The sequence below is a fragment of the Armigeres subalbatus genome, chromosome 2, assembly GCF_024139115.2.
Source record: "Armigeres subalbatus isolate Guangzhou_Male chromosome 2, GZ_Asu_2, whole genome shotgun sequence".
NCBI classification, from domain to species: Eukaryota; Metazoa; Arthropoda; class Insecta; order Diptera; family Culicidae; genus Armigeres; species Armigeres subalbatus.
Window position 1 is genome coordinate 387177514 of NC_085140.1, and position 15504 is coordinate 387193017.

Here is a 15504-nt window from a genome sequence, read left to right on the forward strand (position 1 = left end):
GATAAAAACATTCATTTGAAAAAATGAATATTTCAATATTCGATTCTATGCTTTTATATCTTATAATATTTATTATATAGCCGGGGCAAATTACTCATATTTTTGCCCAAGTTTTTGTTCAACAGATATCTACAACAAATGTACTCATAAGTACAAAATATCGCAAGTCAGTCAAAAAGCCGATTACTCGAAATTGGAATCAAAATGATGTAGAAGCAAATGAATCTGAAAAAAAACTATTTATTTTTTATACCTCACACATTATGTACTAAAATCAAATAACTCAGTTATAATTAAATAATGAAAATTAAAGGGTAAATCTTTCCCTTTATACGAACCTTATTGAACACTTTGAAGAATTTTGAATGTAAGTTGTCCAAAATTTATTTTTTCCCGGTTCCCATGTTCTGAATTCCCGGTTTTTCCCGCTTTTTTTCCCGGTGACTTCAATTTCCCGTCTTTTTCCCGCTTTTCCCGTTTTTCCCGGTTCGGTGGCCACCCAGACCATGCTGAGGGAAGCAGTGGGGCCCCTACAAATCCTATGTACTAAAACCAACCTTTTTGTACATTTTGGGGCCCCCACATACCGTCGGCCCTGGGGCCCCCTTCCGGCTCACAGTTTGGTAAAACTAGTATTTCAGGCGATACACCAGAATCAGAGCCATAAAATATATAAGGGCGTTGTTGAATTATGACAAGAATTGATATATCATGACACGCAATCTAATCAAGAAAGTGTGAACGACAGAACTGTTTCACTTTCAAGAAGTAGACAATGGATATTTGATTATTAGTAAAATGGAATTTTGGGGTGCATTATGAAATAATCTATTTTGCTGCAGTTAAGTATATTGGCGTACAAAGGCTGCTACATGGTAATAAAATGTGAATAGGAAATTATTCAGGATATTCTTCATTGGAATGCTTCACTTGCTACAAAATGAATTAAGTACAGTTCTATTTAGTTCCATTTTTTGTTTTACAGATACTTATTTCGACCTCAACAGTGATGTCGTCTTGAGTATCTAATACTTGATTGGATTCGACAGAAAGGACTGTATCTAAGGACCAGACCAGGACCCAGACCATGCTGAGGGTGGCTGGGTTCGATTCCCGGTGCCGGTCTAGACAATTTTCGGATTGGAAAGCTGCGAGGCGGCAATGTCCCAGTGGGGGATGTAATGCCAACGGAGAAGAAGAAGAGAAGATGTTTCTCCAGTTTCCCTGAACGTTTCCGAAACTTCAGCGTGGCTTTCCACGAATTGAGAGACTGGTTTTAAGTGTACAAAGAAGTGAAATAGTGAGCCGTATGAAAGATGGCAGACTTCAGTGGGCTAGTCACTTAGTGCAAATGTTAGAAAAAACAATGAAAATAGATTCAACATAGAAACGGCATCTATGTTGAGAACTGTTTTCGCTATTTTTCTGACATTTGCACTAAGTGGCTAGTCCACTGAAGTCTGCTAAATAATATTTAAATGCTATAAAATCAAAAATCTCCTCGTATTTTTCAAAGAATGTTTCGAAAATCTTCAAATTTTTCCGGAAATTTTATTGTTGCCCTCTCAAATTATTATTTTTGAGCAAAAAATCCGAGTGGAGAAGACTTCTCGCATAACTTTTCAAAAGGGCCTAAGTAACATTTTTTCATGAATTAATTTGAGTACAGCAACAGCTTTCATGTTGTTCTGTTGATTGCGCTATTCGTTAATTCATGAAAAAATGTTTTAAATCACTGAAAAGATAACAGACAGATTGATTTATAATATTTGTATCGGCTTTATTTTGAGGAAAAACACATAAGGAAAATTGAATATACCTGTTGGATGACAAAGTATGTTTTAATTTTGATTTTCAAGAACTATGCACAGTTTTTTCTTCTTTATAAGATAACTCAACACAAAGTGACGGTAGAAAATCGAGTGGCTTTATATCGATCTATGACTGTACCGATCGAATCGCTTTAATAAATCCACGTGATGTGATGATCTGTACTTTTGACAGTGGACACTAGAGCGATTCAAATTTTGACTTTTTTGCTTCCCTATGCTTAAACGATGGCATTTGCTATTTTAATAATCGTCCTAAATTTTTAGCTAATTTGGATGTAGTTTGACTGAGCACAAGCACTTTGAAGCTTATATGACAATTACTATGAAAACAGTAACTTTTGTGAAAAACCGTTCCCCATCATTGCCCATTAAGCTCTAAAAATGTATGAATACGTTAGCAACATAGGAAATTTAACAAGGAAAAAGGAAAAATATTGTCGTTGTTGCTAAACGATTTGATGCTGGCAACAAAAGTTATTAGGGAAATACTGAATTGTGAGAAATTCAATTTAACACGTAAAAGAGTAACATCAATAATAATAATGAGAATTTCTGTTTTCTTTATAATTTTGCTCAAAAAAGTCGTTGCTTTGCAACAACAACTGACTTTCAGCTTAGGATCTATTCTATGCTAGCGATGTGTTAAATATATTCAAATATATTCTGGGCTGCTTCACGAAACGATCCTTTACATAAATGGCAATTCTCATAGTAATTTTCATATAACCTTCAAATGGCACGTACACAATCAAATTACATCCAAATCAGCTAAAAATTTGGGAGGACTATTGAAATAGCAAAAACAATCGTTTAAGCACAGGGGAGCGAAAAAGTCAAATTTGAATCACTCTAGTGGACACATTACACAATTATTGCGTTTTTTCTGATACGAGTATTAAATTCGGGTCAGAAATTGCCTTCGACATTCATCAATACATTCGGGCAAAATTGCTGCGCCAATTGTATGTATGCAGCGCTACTATTAACTTTTAGCGGTATTTCATGTGTGGCCTTGTTCCACATGTGCACCAAGACGTCATATTGTATGGCATTCATCACGGCGGCCGAGCGTTCCGGGTAAAAGAACCAATCATGTCGTGGGTATCTTATACGGTAGAACACGTCCGGTGGGTACACAGTCAGCTGACCTCCACATTGTGGTCGGCCCATTTTGGCAACATCAGTAGTATTGCAAAACTTTTGCAGATTTCGAGTAACCATAAATGGCCCGTTGGCAGCCCACTGGGTTCCATCGAAGTTCTGGGCCAGATCACTGGAAAACAAATTCACATGTGAAAACACACCGAAGACGTCATGCGTTCGTAAGACATTCACACTTGAGACATGATTCGGCAAACTGATGTCCGTAACCGGTGGCCTCCAAGATTGATCCACCATTTTGCCACATAGCCGCTTCCTTCTGAGCCGAGATAATTTGGCAACAATGTGTTCAGCGTCCTGCGCACCACCACATCAGTATCCAAATAAGTTCCTCCGTATTTGTATAAGGTGAGTAACCTCAGGACGTCTGCCGTGTGCTCAACAATGAAACTAGACTTGTTGAGAGCTCCATCTGCAAAAAGTTTCTCTATGGGGCTACCAATGGCAAACGTATCGAGATTCAAGTGTCGCATCCGGATGTTGCAGAATCGCAGAAACGAAGATATGAAAGGGTTGCTGGTTGTGTTGAACCATTTGGAAAAGACGAATAGCGGAAACACTTTCCAATCTGGATTTGCACGAGCTGCCGACTCTATGGCACAGGCTTGACGTGGTGTTAGATTGATCGTTCCGTCATTGCTGAGCGTCGTCAGTATGAAGAAAATATTATTTCCCTGTCTAAAATCTTCTTCGTTCGCTTGAACGTCCAAAAGATGGTAGATGTCTTTATCTGTTGAACTGAAGACGGATTGTGAGGATGTTCCATTGGCGACATGAACCTTCTCTTGTATTTTTTGCATCAACAGATCGTTCGGTTTGTTATCATGCATCAATACATACACTACGTAGATCACCAGTAATGTCAGGGCGACTAATAGGATTTGCATGTTTTTTGTGTTTTTTTGTTTCATCGTGGATGATTGTATCAATAAACCGGAACAGTTTGCATTTTAGATGATGTTTAACGATTCGGAACCAACTGACTACTGACGAAATAATTGAAAATTCAGTACCGAAAAGATAAGCATGAAGTCCGCTAAGGGGCCGTACACTAATTACGTAAGCCTTTTTTTCTGGGTTTTGTCAACACTCCCTCCCCCCATGTAAGATTTTTCCCATACAAATCATTTTTTATTTATATGGAGCGTAAGAAAATTGCAGGCCTCCTCCCCCATAAGTGCTTACATAATTAGTGTACGACCGTTAATCTGTTTATCTGTCAGTAACATAAATAGGTAGATAGGTTATGGAAAGTGGGCCGAAATCACACTTTGGTAAAAATAGTCAGGCGGTACACCAGAATCAGAGCCATCAAATATATAAGTGCGTTGTTGAACTATGACAAGAATTGATATATCATGACACGCAATCTAATCAAGAAAGTGGTACGACAGAACTGGTTCACTTTCAAGAAGTAGACAATCGATATTTTATTATTAGTAAAACGGAATTTTGGGGTGGGACAGTGCAGAAATGCATTATGAAACAATCTATTCTGCTGGAGTTAAGTATATTGGCGTACAAAGGTTGCTACATTGTGATAAAATGTGAATAGGAAATTATTCAGGATCTTCTTCATTAGAATGCTTCACTTGCTACAAAATGAATCAGTACAGTTCTATTTACTTTCATTTTTTTTTGGTTTACAGATACTTATTTCGACCTCAACAGTGATGTCGTCTTGATTATCTAACACTTGATTGGATTCGACAGCAAGGACTGTATCTAAGGACTTGACGACCCCACCCCTGGCCCCTGTGCAGCTTTCATAAAATAACTGCATGTTGTACTCAAAGCACTCCAGCCAACACCAGGGTGGGACTCTAAACAGACCTGACATTGCGGCCCTTAGTTTGCAACTATTTTGATACTACATACTACTACTTTGTTACACCTTTCCACGAATTAAGATACTGGTATTTAGTATATAAATAAGTGAAATACTGAGTTGTATGTGGGCTCAAAGATGGCAAACTTCAGTGGGCTAGTCACTTAGTGCAAATGTCAGAAAAAATAATGAAAACAGATTCAACATAGAAACGGCATCTATGTTGAATACTGTTTCCGCTTTTTTTTCTGACGTTTGCACTAAGTGACTAGCCCACTGAAGTCTGCCATCTTTGAGCCCACAAATTGTCTCCCACCTGACGATGGATGGTTCTCCTAATTTCTCTGCTGGTATCGTTTTCGGTGATCATTGCCTAATATTTTTCGTTGGGACGAAAATTTTGGCATTTTGGTGGGATGATAGTTTTTTCAATAACGTCATTATCATTAGGATCATACCATTTCATTACATCCCGTCTTCTGTAATGGCAGCTTGTTAAGTCAGGCCAAAACCACACCGGACATTCGTGTGACTGAATAGATGGCAAAAATCGCTTCTGAAGACACTCCTCTTTGTATATTTGCCCATTTTTGGTCGCTCTAGTGATTTTTCTTTCCACAACTGCAGATGCTTTGACATACCATCGATTTGTGAGCAATCTTGCCTGCATAGACATATTTGTATTTTCCTGGAGCATTACCCTTCCGTTTGGCAAGGTAAAACTTGTGCCCTGGGGAAATTATTGAGTTTGTGTCGCAAGATGGGTTTCGTTGCTAATCGAAATTTGTCCACTTCCTTGAGGGAACCAGGCTCTCGGGAACACTTACGGACGAGGTTAATGTGTCCAAAACCTCTCAAAAAATCATGTGTTGTGCGTGTCTTTCAAAATCATGGAGTTTGATATGTCGCAAGATGGGTTTCGGTGCTAATAAAAATTTGTCCACTTCCCTGAGGGAACCAGGCTCCCATGAACACTTCCGAACGTGGCCACTGTGTCCAAAACCTCTCAAAAACTCATCAATTGAGCTTGTATTTTAAAATCATGGAGTTTGATATGTCGCAAGATGGGTTTCGGTGCTAATCAGATTTGTCCACTTTCTTGGGGAACCAGGTTCCAGGAACACTTCGAACGTGGCCAATGTGTCCAAAATCTCTCAAAACTCATCTATTGAGCTTGTTTTCAAAATCATGGTGTTTGATGGGTCACAAGATGGGTTTCGGTGCTAATCAAAATTTGTCCCACTTCCTTGAGGAACCAGGATCCAGGAACACTTCCGGATGTGGCCAATGTGTCCAAAACCTCCCAAAAACTCATCTATTATGATTCTTTTCCAAAACCATGAAGTTTGACATGTCGCAAGACTGGGTTGTGTCCACTTGAAAAATGTCCACCGGCCCAAGGATACCCCAGGGAACCAGGTTCCCGGACCATCCGGGACCATGTCCTGGTGATTCAAATGTATCAAAGCTAACTTCTGATGCTGGTCAATGATGATTGACCATGTTTGCATCAGCATTCTGGTCACTTTCGTTCATTTATCAATGGTTTAAAAAAATGACCCGTTTTGACTGCATCTGACCCAGGACCCCCCCGTAAATCCGGCCGGATTGGCACCATGGTCAAATCAAGTTATGTACCAAAAAATAGACATGACGCTTCTTCCCTGAAAATTTCATGGCAATCGGACGAAAAATGAGCCTACACGGGCTATTTCAATTTTGATTTCTAGGTCAGACCGAAACGGGTTAAAAGCTTTCGTCCAAGTACTAATTTGTAAGGTGAAAACTCATTTTTATACAATTAAAATAAAAAACGCCCAACATGCTGAGCACCACTGAGCTATAGGATAAGCAGCGATGTAAGGGGAGAACGAGCTAGTACTTCAATACTTCAACCCACAAAATTTAATCAACATGTGTTACGAATAGCAATATCTCCAATAATTCTTTTTTCAATAATAATAATTTTATTAATAATTTTTTTTATCGTGTTTTAACCAGTGGTGCAATTTATCAATAATGCCTGCTGATTGTGATTTCTTTTTTGTTTTAGTATTTTCACTTTCGCTGCTCCTTCTTTGCCTACATGACGGTGCCTTTCAGTCAAGCAAGGCAAAGCAGGGAGATAACAACAAACTCGGTTTTTGCCAACAGCGAGCAGGCAAGCTGATGATCATTCGGCACAAATTTCCTGTCATTATCTTTCAAGTGATAAGTATTCATACCCATGCATTTATATAAGGGCCGTCGCATTCACGCAGCAGCAGAGTGAGAACTAGAATGGACTGTCACTGCGGGCGCTGCGTGTGCAATCGCAGAAGAGGAGGTCTTTTTGTTTACTTTATCTTTGATTGTTGCTGCTATTCATTTTCAATTTTTTCACTGCTAGGAAGTGAGTGTGAAGAGGAAATGGTATCAATATCCAACAAATTTCAGTCACTGAGACTGAGAATTCGAACCACTGATTTTAACACCGGACGATACGCAAACGTTTTCGTAGCCAAAAATAATAAATATATAAAATATACTTTTGAAAAAAATCTTATGACGAAAACAATTTTTCATCGAATTTACGTTACGCAAACATTTCCAAAGTTACAAAAAAATCAAAATGTTGATATAGCAAGATTTTGAGCACCCCTTAATTATGTCCGATGGAGATCAATAAAAGTGGCACAAAAAACACTTTTCAAATATTTTGATGGGCCATAAATCTTATTCAGTTCTATTTGATGCCCTGATGATGATCTGGACAAGGAATTTCAGCCAAATCAGTCAACGTTTGGCCGGTGCACTAAACTCGTTGGAAGTTTATATGCAAAATGTATTGAAAACGTGTCCAAAACAGTGATTTGCAGTTCGACGGCACAGTTTACGATGAAACTATGATACTCATTCAGATTCTTATAGAACTAAATACAGAATGTTTTGAGGAAACCGCGATAGTTAGGAGTTTATTAGGCAAAGAATATTAGCAAGTTTTTGCTACTTTGAGTGTTGTATGGGTGAATTTATTTCTTTTCAAAGGTAAAAGAAACGAAATTTGCTCAAATCCCACTTCAGTGAAATGCTCCGTTACATTCTGTATTAAATTCTTCACGATCTGAATGAGTACCATGGATTCTTTATCTAAGTGTGCCGTTTAACTACAATTTAATCACTGTTTTTGAATATTTCTACATTTCTACATACTCACTTTCAACGAGTTTAGCACTACCTAAACGATGACCGATTTGGATGAAATTTTGTCCAGAGCCTCAGGACATCGAAAATAGAGACCGAATAAGGCAACCATCAAAAATTGAAAAAAGTAATTTCATACTAATTTGAGCCATTCTAGAGCTCAAATTTAGCATAGGGGCATATTTTAGGGCATAGTAAACGTTTGCTAAACGTCCGGTTTTTTAATTCGATGAAAAATTGTTTTCGCCATAAGAATTTTTTTCAAAGCCCCAAAACAGTCAATTTTTTTCAAAAAAATTATTCTCAAAGTTTCATACATTTTGAGTCCTTTGGCATCAAAAAACAAAAAAAAAATCCACCTTCTGAGAAAAAAATAAAGTTTTGATTGTTGTCGAGCACCTTTAAATCATGTCCGATTTAGATCAAATGTTGAATAGGGGGATATTTTTGGCTACGAATACGTTTGCGTATTGTCCGGTGTGAAAATTCAATGAAAAAATTTTCATCATCTGAAAAAAATTCCAAAGTCCCAAAAAAGTTCTAAGAGAAAAAATTCAATTTTTTTTTCATTTTTTTAAAGTAGCATTAAATCTCGACGTTTCATGCATTTTTAAGTCATTTGGCATCAAAAACAAAAATTAGATTTTCGACTTTTCCCTTTCATTTTCATGGGTAAAAATTTCAAAATTTTGATGAATTTTAGGCACCCCTAAATCATGTCCGATTGAGCTCAAATTTTGCATAAGGTCATATTTTGGGGTAATGAAACTTGTAAGAAATGTCGTTTTTTGAAATTCGATGTTATTTTTTCCCATACATTCCATTGGCACCCTAATAGCCTATTCAGATTGGGCTATTTATGACTTTGTTAAGTGAGAGGGTATCCAATTATTGCCAGGGAATGTTCAGACTGCAGCAAGATAATATATCTTGACGTTTCCACTGTTTCCTCATTTGCACGCTAATACAGGGTTAGATTAGGAGAGTTTTAAAATTTAATTTGAAATCAAGCATTTGTGTGGCGACAATCAGACATTTTTTCTGAACAAAGCTTCTACGAAAAAAAATATAAAAAAAAATATGAAAAGGATTTTCGAAGAATAATTGAAGCTCTCATTAAGGATAATGAGCGAAGCTACATTCATTAGTTGGGTGCGCCGTTCTTCGGGGAATCAGACTATTCCTCAATTTATTTTTAAGTTTAAAAAGTATTTTGATTCTGTACTATGATCGAACGATTTGATTTGATAGAAAAATTTAGATACTTTTGGGAATTCTCACAAATAAATAAAAAAAGGACGATTAGACCAATTTTCAAGAAATATTATCGAACTAAAATGTATTTCCACCAGTATCTTCATGTATGACAACTCAGCAATTTGATTTTTTTTCAAAAATGGAAACTGAACTATTGCGTTCTATTCGACAATCAATGATACAGCTTTTAACAAAATCGAATCGTGTGAATGTGATATAATTTAAACTGGATTTTGGATGAATTAATGCATTACCAATCCATGTTTTATTTAAGGTTATTCTACTTTATATCCAAATCCAAAGTATATTAAGCCATTCAAGGAGCAGAACTGAAACAATTTATGAAATCATGTTTATTCATCAAATATATTCGTTTTACAACCATTCCTACTTTTTAAATTGTCTTCCGCATTGGCCCTTGAACTTTGAAAATTTATTCGATGATCTATTAAATCTAGGTTTATTAAATACTTCATTTAATTCTAGAGAGCATCTGTTTTTAAACAATTCATGTTGAATAAGTGGAGAATAAATAATTATCATCAGTATTTTCATCATATAAAATGCTTTCCACAAAACCATCACAATCCGAGTTATTCTTCAGCGCTCGAAGATTTCCATCTAACATGCATTCGACCCTGCTGACAGAAAAGAGCATGACTTCAACTCGAAACGAAATAAAAACAGAGAAATTTTCTCTCTGGCAAAGAACGTGACGCGCCAGTTTTGTTTTGTTGAATTTCTCCTGCATCCCAGTTAGAACAAGCTCTCTCGTAATAATTGTTCGTAATAAATTCTTTCATCTTTTTGGCGGTATCTTTTGACACAAATGTATGGAATATTACTAAATAATGACATCTAAAGCGTATTTACCCTGAAACGCCAATTATTATGTCATTAATGGCGTAATCTGAATAGGCTATTATAAAGCGTAATTGAATTTACTTTGTGCCTTTCTTCTGTTTTCCTTTGGCACACATAAACAAATCGTAGATTGAGAACAGTATGAATTAAAATTTCTATAAGAATTATTGCGATAAGTTTTTGTGATTGATTAATCACAACGTCGCGCTGCTCAGATATGTCTTTCAAACTATTATCGTTGATGTTGATTTGATCTAGTCGACATAAAATACATGATAGATGTGGTTATCGGTATCCATACAAAAAGATATCATGTCAAAATGTCCCAACTCCGATAAGCGAAATGTCGAAACGTGATAAGTTGTGATTCATGTAGGGCTACCATTTGTGGGATAAAGCCGCACCTGCATTTTTTGCCACTTGTATGTTATTCTCGATAATATAGGATACTGTACTTGTCTTAAGATGAGTAGAAGTACTTATGGATACGTATTCCGACCTCAAGGCAATCTTCAGGTAAACACCTGAAGAGCCAAGATCTTCTATTTCTTACATTTTGTGTACACGTTCAAACGGCCAACAGATGGTAAAACTGATAGAAGCGCTACTGGTGGCCGATCGACCACTTACAACAAGCCATTGAATCCACCATTAGAAATTGAACGATGGCTGCTAGGATCGTTTAAGTACATTTAGTACGAGAAGCGAAAAATGTCTCCCCCTTTTTTTCTGGTCCACATTTTTTTTTACGGGGCTTGGAAAACACTGAATTTGATTGTCGCGAAGTTGATATCATTAGATATCATCATTAACGTTATCAGGAACATTTGCTATATTTTGCTTTTCTCGTACGACAACATTGTACTGAAAGGAAATATTTTCTCTCCAATTACGAACGGATAATTCTTCAGCTCGGAAACGTCAACATCAAGTCAAAAATATTTTTTAAATTGTTTAGGTTGTTACAAATATGAACACCACCTCTACATGTGAGGGGAAGCTTTTGCTACCTGTTGATGATGTTGGTTTGCGTAGTTGTGCTATCGGATTCGACAAACTAATCGATTGAGCCTTTGTTTAGAAAATCAGATAAGTCATATTGGAAAAAAAATAATTGAAGGTTGATTCGAGTTTAATTCAGGGACTGTCATTGTGTCTCCTGAGCATTAGACTGGACCAGGATACAAAAAGTCGTCGGATTCTACGGGGTACCCCCCAGGATTTTGCCGTTGGGTAAGAAAATCATTCCCTAAAAATTTCAGAATGATCGGTTGTTGCATGAGCTTACGCATTTGATTTGAAATTAATATGAGGGTTTTAGCAGAAACAACATGGAAAAATAAACCTGGGCCAGTCTACTGATACACCCTATTCTTTTTTTCACGGTTTTTTTCACGGATTCTCGAAATAACATTTGGATTTGGAGTTGTACATGGATTTATTTTTACACGGAACGCGTCCCCCAAGACCTGGTCACATTTTTACACGGATATTTTTTGCACGGATTATCGAAACAACACAGTTTTTTTTTACATTATGGCACTTTTTTTCACACAGCACGCATACCCGTGTAAAAAAAATCGGGTGTAGTGTCGAGCAATTAAAAAAGAAGTATAAATTGTACTCAAAAGACAGAACGAAAATGGTTTAAAATCACAAAAGTCAGTGTACCAGAAAACCAGACCCAGAAAAAAACGCAGTGCACAACAAGCGGGATGAATCCGAAACAAACACGAAAAATGAAATGCTTAATCCTTTCAAAGATAACCTGCAATCTATAATCGACGATAATATTATTTATTTTATGTGAGTTAAAAATATCGATTAGCAGCAGCTGCAGTTCTATGCATAATTGTACAAAAATTACTTTTTTCATGGTATTTAACTATAGCGAACTACATTCAGTTGTTGAAGAACGATAACGATGTAAGTATCGAATAGCATAGTTTAGTGCATCGGATATCGACGAGAAACGCAAAACACCACAAAAGGGGGATAAATCAGGTTTAGAAAAGAAATTTCTAACGGTGATTAGGTGGATACATCATCCGCTTAGACCACGATATCAGTTATTGTTAAGAATGATTTAGTAGCTTAAATACAGTACATGCTTCAAGTTAATGTGTTCGCGATTTTGGGCCATATCAGTTCGATTAGTTTGTTGCTGCTTTTAGCAAGTAATGTTTCCACGCAAGAGAAAGATTCTTACTGTTATTATATTGTTTTCAATCGTAATCTTGTACGTAAAATTTGAGATGATTGACAATGGAATAGTTGATCGGATTACAAATCACGAAAAACTAATTCTGCGATTGAAGGCAGTCGGTGAATTAACTACCATTTCAGAGAGATGGTCTACCACAGTTCATAGGAAACGGAAGTACCGAGCATGGAAAACAAGTGCAGGCAATCCAAATATTTTCCGGATGCCAGATATCGAAAGCTATTCACGTGAACTGAATCCAGAGAAGAACATCTTCTTCATAATATCTACAGTGATAAAGGATAATATAGCGAGGCTAACGGCTCGTCAGTCTTGTGCGATAGAATCCGCTGCCAGGGCTAATGCTGATTGGAGCGTTTTTGTGTTGTTCACATCGGCTACCGTGTATAGTTCTATATACAGCAGCCATATGGCACCGTTGCTTATCTATCCGAATATTCATATGAGACGTCTGAATTTGTCAACGTTTGCTATTGGGACTCCGTTGGAAAAGTTTTTCCAGGATGGTAGGCTAAAGAACTCCACTCATATCGTAGAGCACACCTCCGATGTCCTGCGGATGCTCACATTATACAAATACGGTGGAACGTATCTAGATTCTGATGTGGTTGTGATGAAATCGCTGAATGAGCTGCCACTCAACTACGTCGCTTCCGAAGGAGACGGCTACATAGCGAACGGTGTGATCAACCTGCAAGCTACAGGATATGGCCACATGGTGGCAGAAGCGTTATTGACGTTTGTACACCAGGAAGTTAGGGACTGAGATCATGTCGTGGATAACAGATATATTTTCTGCTTTGCAGTGACTTGGCGGAAAATTTCAACGGATTGGTTTGGGCAGCTAATGGTCCTGAGCTGGTGACAAGAGTCATGCGAAAGTTTTGCAACGTTACCGACGTGTGGGATATGACAAGAGAAACATGTGGCGGACAGATGAGTGTTTTGGAGCCTGAAACGTTCTTTCAAATCACGTATCCACATCATACGTGGTATTTTGAAGAACAGCACACGGAGGAAGCCATGGAGAAAGTGGCTGGCCGTATTTTGACGCATTTGTGGAATAAACTGACCAGTGGAATACAACTAAGGAAGGATAGCCCAGTGGCTTATATAAAGTTGGCGAAAGCCTACTGTCCGTTTGTGATAAAAAATTGTGCAGAGTTTTTCTAGGAGCTAATAAAACCGTGACATATTTTGTAGTTGGTGAGTGCGCGATTTTTTAAAATAATAATAACATAGAATTCAAGATACACACGTAGTATGTTTGTGGCTAAGTCTCTCAACCGATTCTCATAAAATCTAAGCAACTTTGCCAAAAAACAGTATGTTTTATCGCCTTTAACTATTTCATAAATAAAAAACAATAACATACTCATCATCATTTCAATGTTATGTAATTTCACTTTAGACACCCTTCAATTCTCGTTTGTGCATTGAGGTTTCCAATGTTTCGATTAACAAGCCAAATTTGTATGCTACCCTCGATATAGGCGAAAATTCTTGATATGGCTTGCAGTGCCAATCATAAAATATTGCATGTAACGCACCAAATTAATCGATTCGAAAAATGTTTTGTATGAGATCTTGATCAAGCATTTGCGGAAGTAATTTGCTGGGTTGATGTCAAGCGATGTCACCACTTTATCGTTCATCATCGCATGCATGGTAACAATCTTTTCGAAACGGTTTGCTAAAAATAATTGGTGGAACAGAGGAAAATTCTTCGCATTATGGACGACGTCTGACCGTCGTCATCGAACATTCCGATGATACAACTAGATGAATCCGCCTACCACCCTTGCGTCTGAGCGTGGTGGACGAATGGTCCGTGTGATGAATGTTTGGTATTTTCCGCTCGTCCGCAGTGCCCGACTGCGTTAATATTTCCACCTCAGACTTGACCACCAAAGGGAAGAAAGAAAAAAATACGGAGCATAGACAATCGGCCATCACCGACCGCTGAGATTTTACGAGCACGAGGCGGTTAGATCGGGATGGAAAATTAAAATTTTGTGTTTTTCCACTTCATGGTATTCAACAGCTATAGGTTCAGTGTTTTTGCTTTGTTTGCGTCGGTGGAGTGGATATGTTTGTGGAATATTACCAAGCAACTCGCTTCCCAAGGATGTCAGGTGGATTAATGGTGTTGATCGTTATTTCATTTTTAGGCATTCCTTAACGATGGATTTACATTGATCGCATCGACTATTTAAAAACTTCAAAAATAACTTTGGTTTATATAAGAAAATTATTTTGAGCTTTTTAGTGGAATTTTTCACCTGTCTAAGACAGTTTGAACAATCTGAATTCCACATGTATCAGCAGATCGTATTTCGACCTCAACAGTAGGCGTCTTCAGTGTCTTGTACTTGACTCGCTTAGTCGAGTCAAGTACAGGCTGGTACAACTGCTGTGAGATAATGGTGGGGATATTCAAATCTTATGTTGAGTTTGTTTATAATTAGAAATCATCATCAGCATGAAAAGAAAATTTCTTCTTTATCGATTATATTGCAACAAGGTTCATTTGACAAACTTGCTGGATTGGTTGATGTTTAATTTGGAACAATTCGATAACTGACCGTATAAAAAATGCACTTGTTCAGTGGAATGTCCACACCTGTCCAGCACTACTTTATTAATTTTTATTACATAATACTACTAACACATAGAGCCTGATTTTTTTTATAAAGAAGAAACCACTTTGTATTGTCGATATTAGAAATCGTGTTTTCGTTTGTTATTATTATTATTAATAAATCAATTCTAATCACGAAATAGATGATTTTTTTTAACAAACTTCTTTTCTGTAACACATTTCTTTTCTCCTTTCAAGTTCCAGGGCCACAACCAAAAGGTCCTTAACACTATTTTATGCGAAATATGTCACTGTTGCCTAAAATCATCTATCACTGTTGCCTAAAATCATTCCTCTAATTACAATGTTCCAATAGTTGCGGTATTTTTCAATTCGTGTCCCTATAATTGCGAATCCCATTGCTTTCTTACGTGACTCGCAGCTATAGGAACACTACCGCAGCTATTGGTGCAAAGGCCATAAATAAATAAGGTATTTGAGGATAATTTACCGTTTTCGAGGATTTTCCTACGCTGTTTTCGCTTGTTTTGTATAATGACAGTTCACCTAATTG

At 37.2% G+C, this 15504-nt stretch overlaps 2 protein-coding genes and 1 pseudogene across 10 annotated transcripts in view; 1 reads left to right on the forward strand and 2 right to left on the reverse strand.

Moving 5' to 3' along the window:
• LOC134213183 (tubulin monoglutamylase TTLL4) overlaps window positions 1-15504 on the reverse strand; it is a 115508-nt gene that overhangs the window by 47810 nt on the left and 52194 nt on the right. The gene's annotated exons all lie outside the window — the stretch shown is intronic.
• LOC134217341 (lactosylceramide 4-alpha-galactosyltransferase-like) lies at window positions 2682-3921 on the reverse strand (annotated as a pseudogene).
• LOC134217342 (lactosylceramide 4-alpha-galactosyltransferase-like) lies at window positions 10573-14609 on the forward strand. Its single transcript, XM_062696085.1, has 2 exons — window positions 10573-13087; window positions 13156-14609. Exons 1-2 carry the CDS (start codon window positions 12306-12308, stop codon window positions 13520-13522), a joined length of 1149 nt encoding a protein of 382 aa, XP_062552069.1. The 5' UTR covers window positions 10573-12305; the 3' UTR covers window positions 13523-14609.

Excerpts from the sequence above, each read along its gene's own strand:
- LOC134217342 (XM_062696085.1), top strand. The coding sequence starts at position 12,306 with ATGTTTCCACGCAAGAGAAAGATTCTTACTGTTATTATATTGTTTTCA. Across the intron at positions 13,088-13,155 it reads GTGGCAGAAGCGTTATTGAC|TGACTTGGCGGAAAATTTCA; the intron begins GTTTGTACACCA and ends TCTGCTTTGCAG.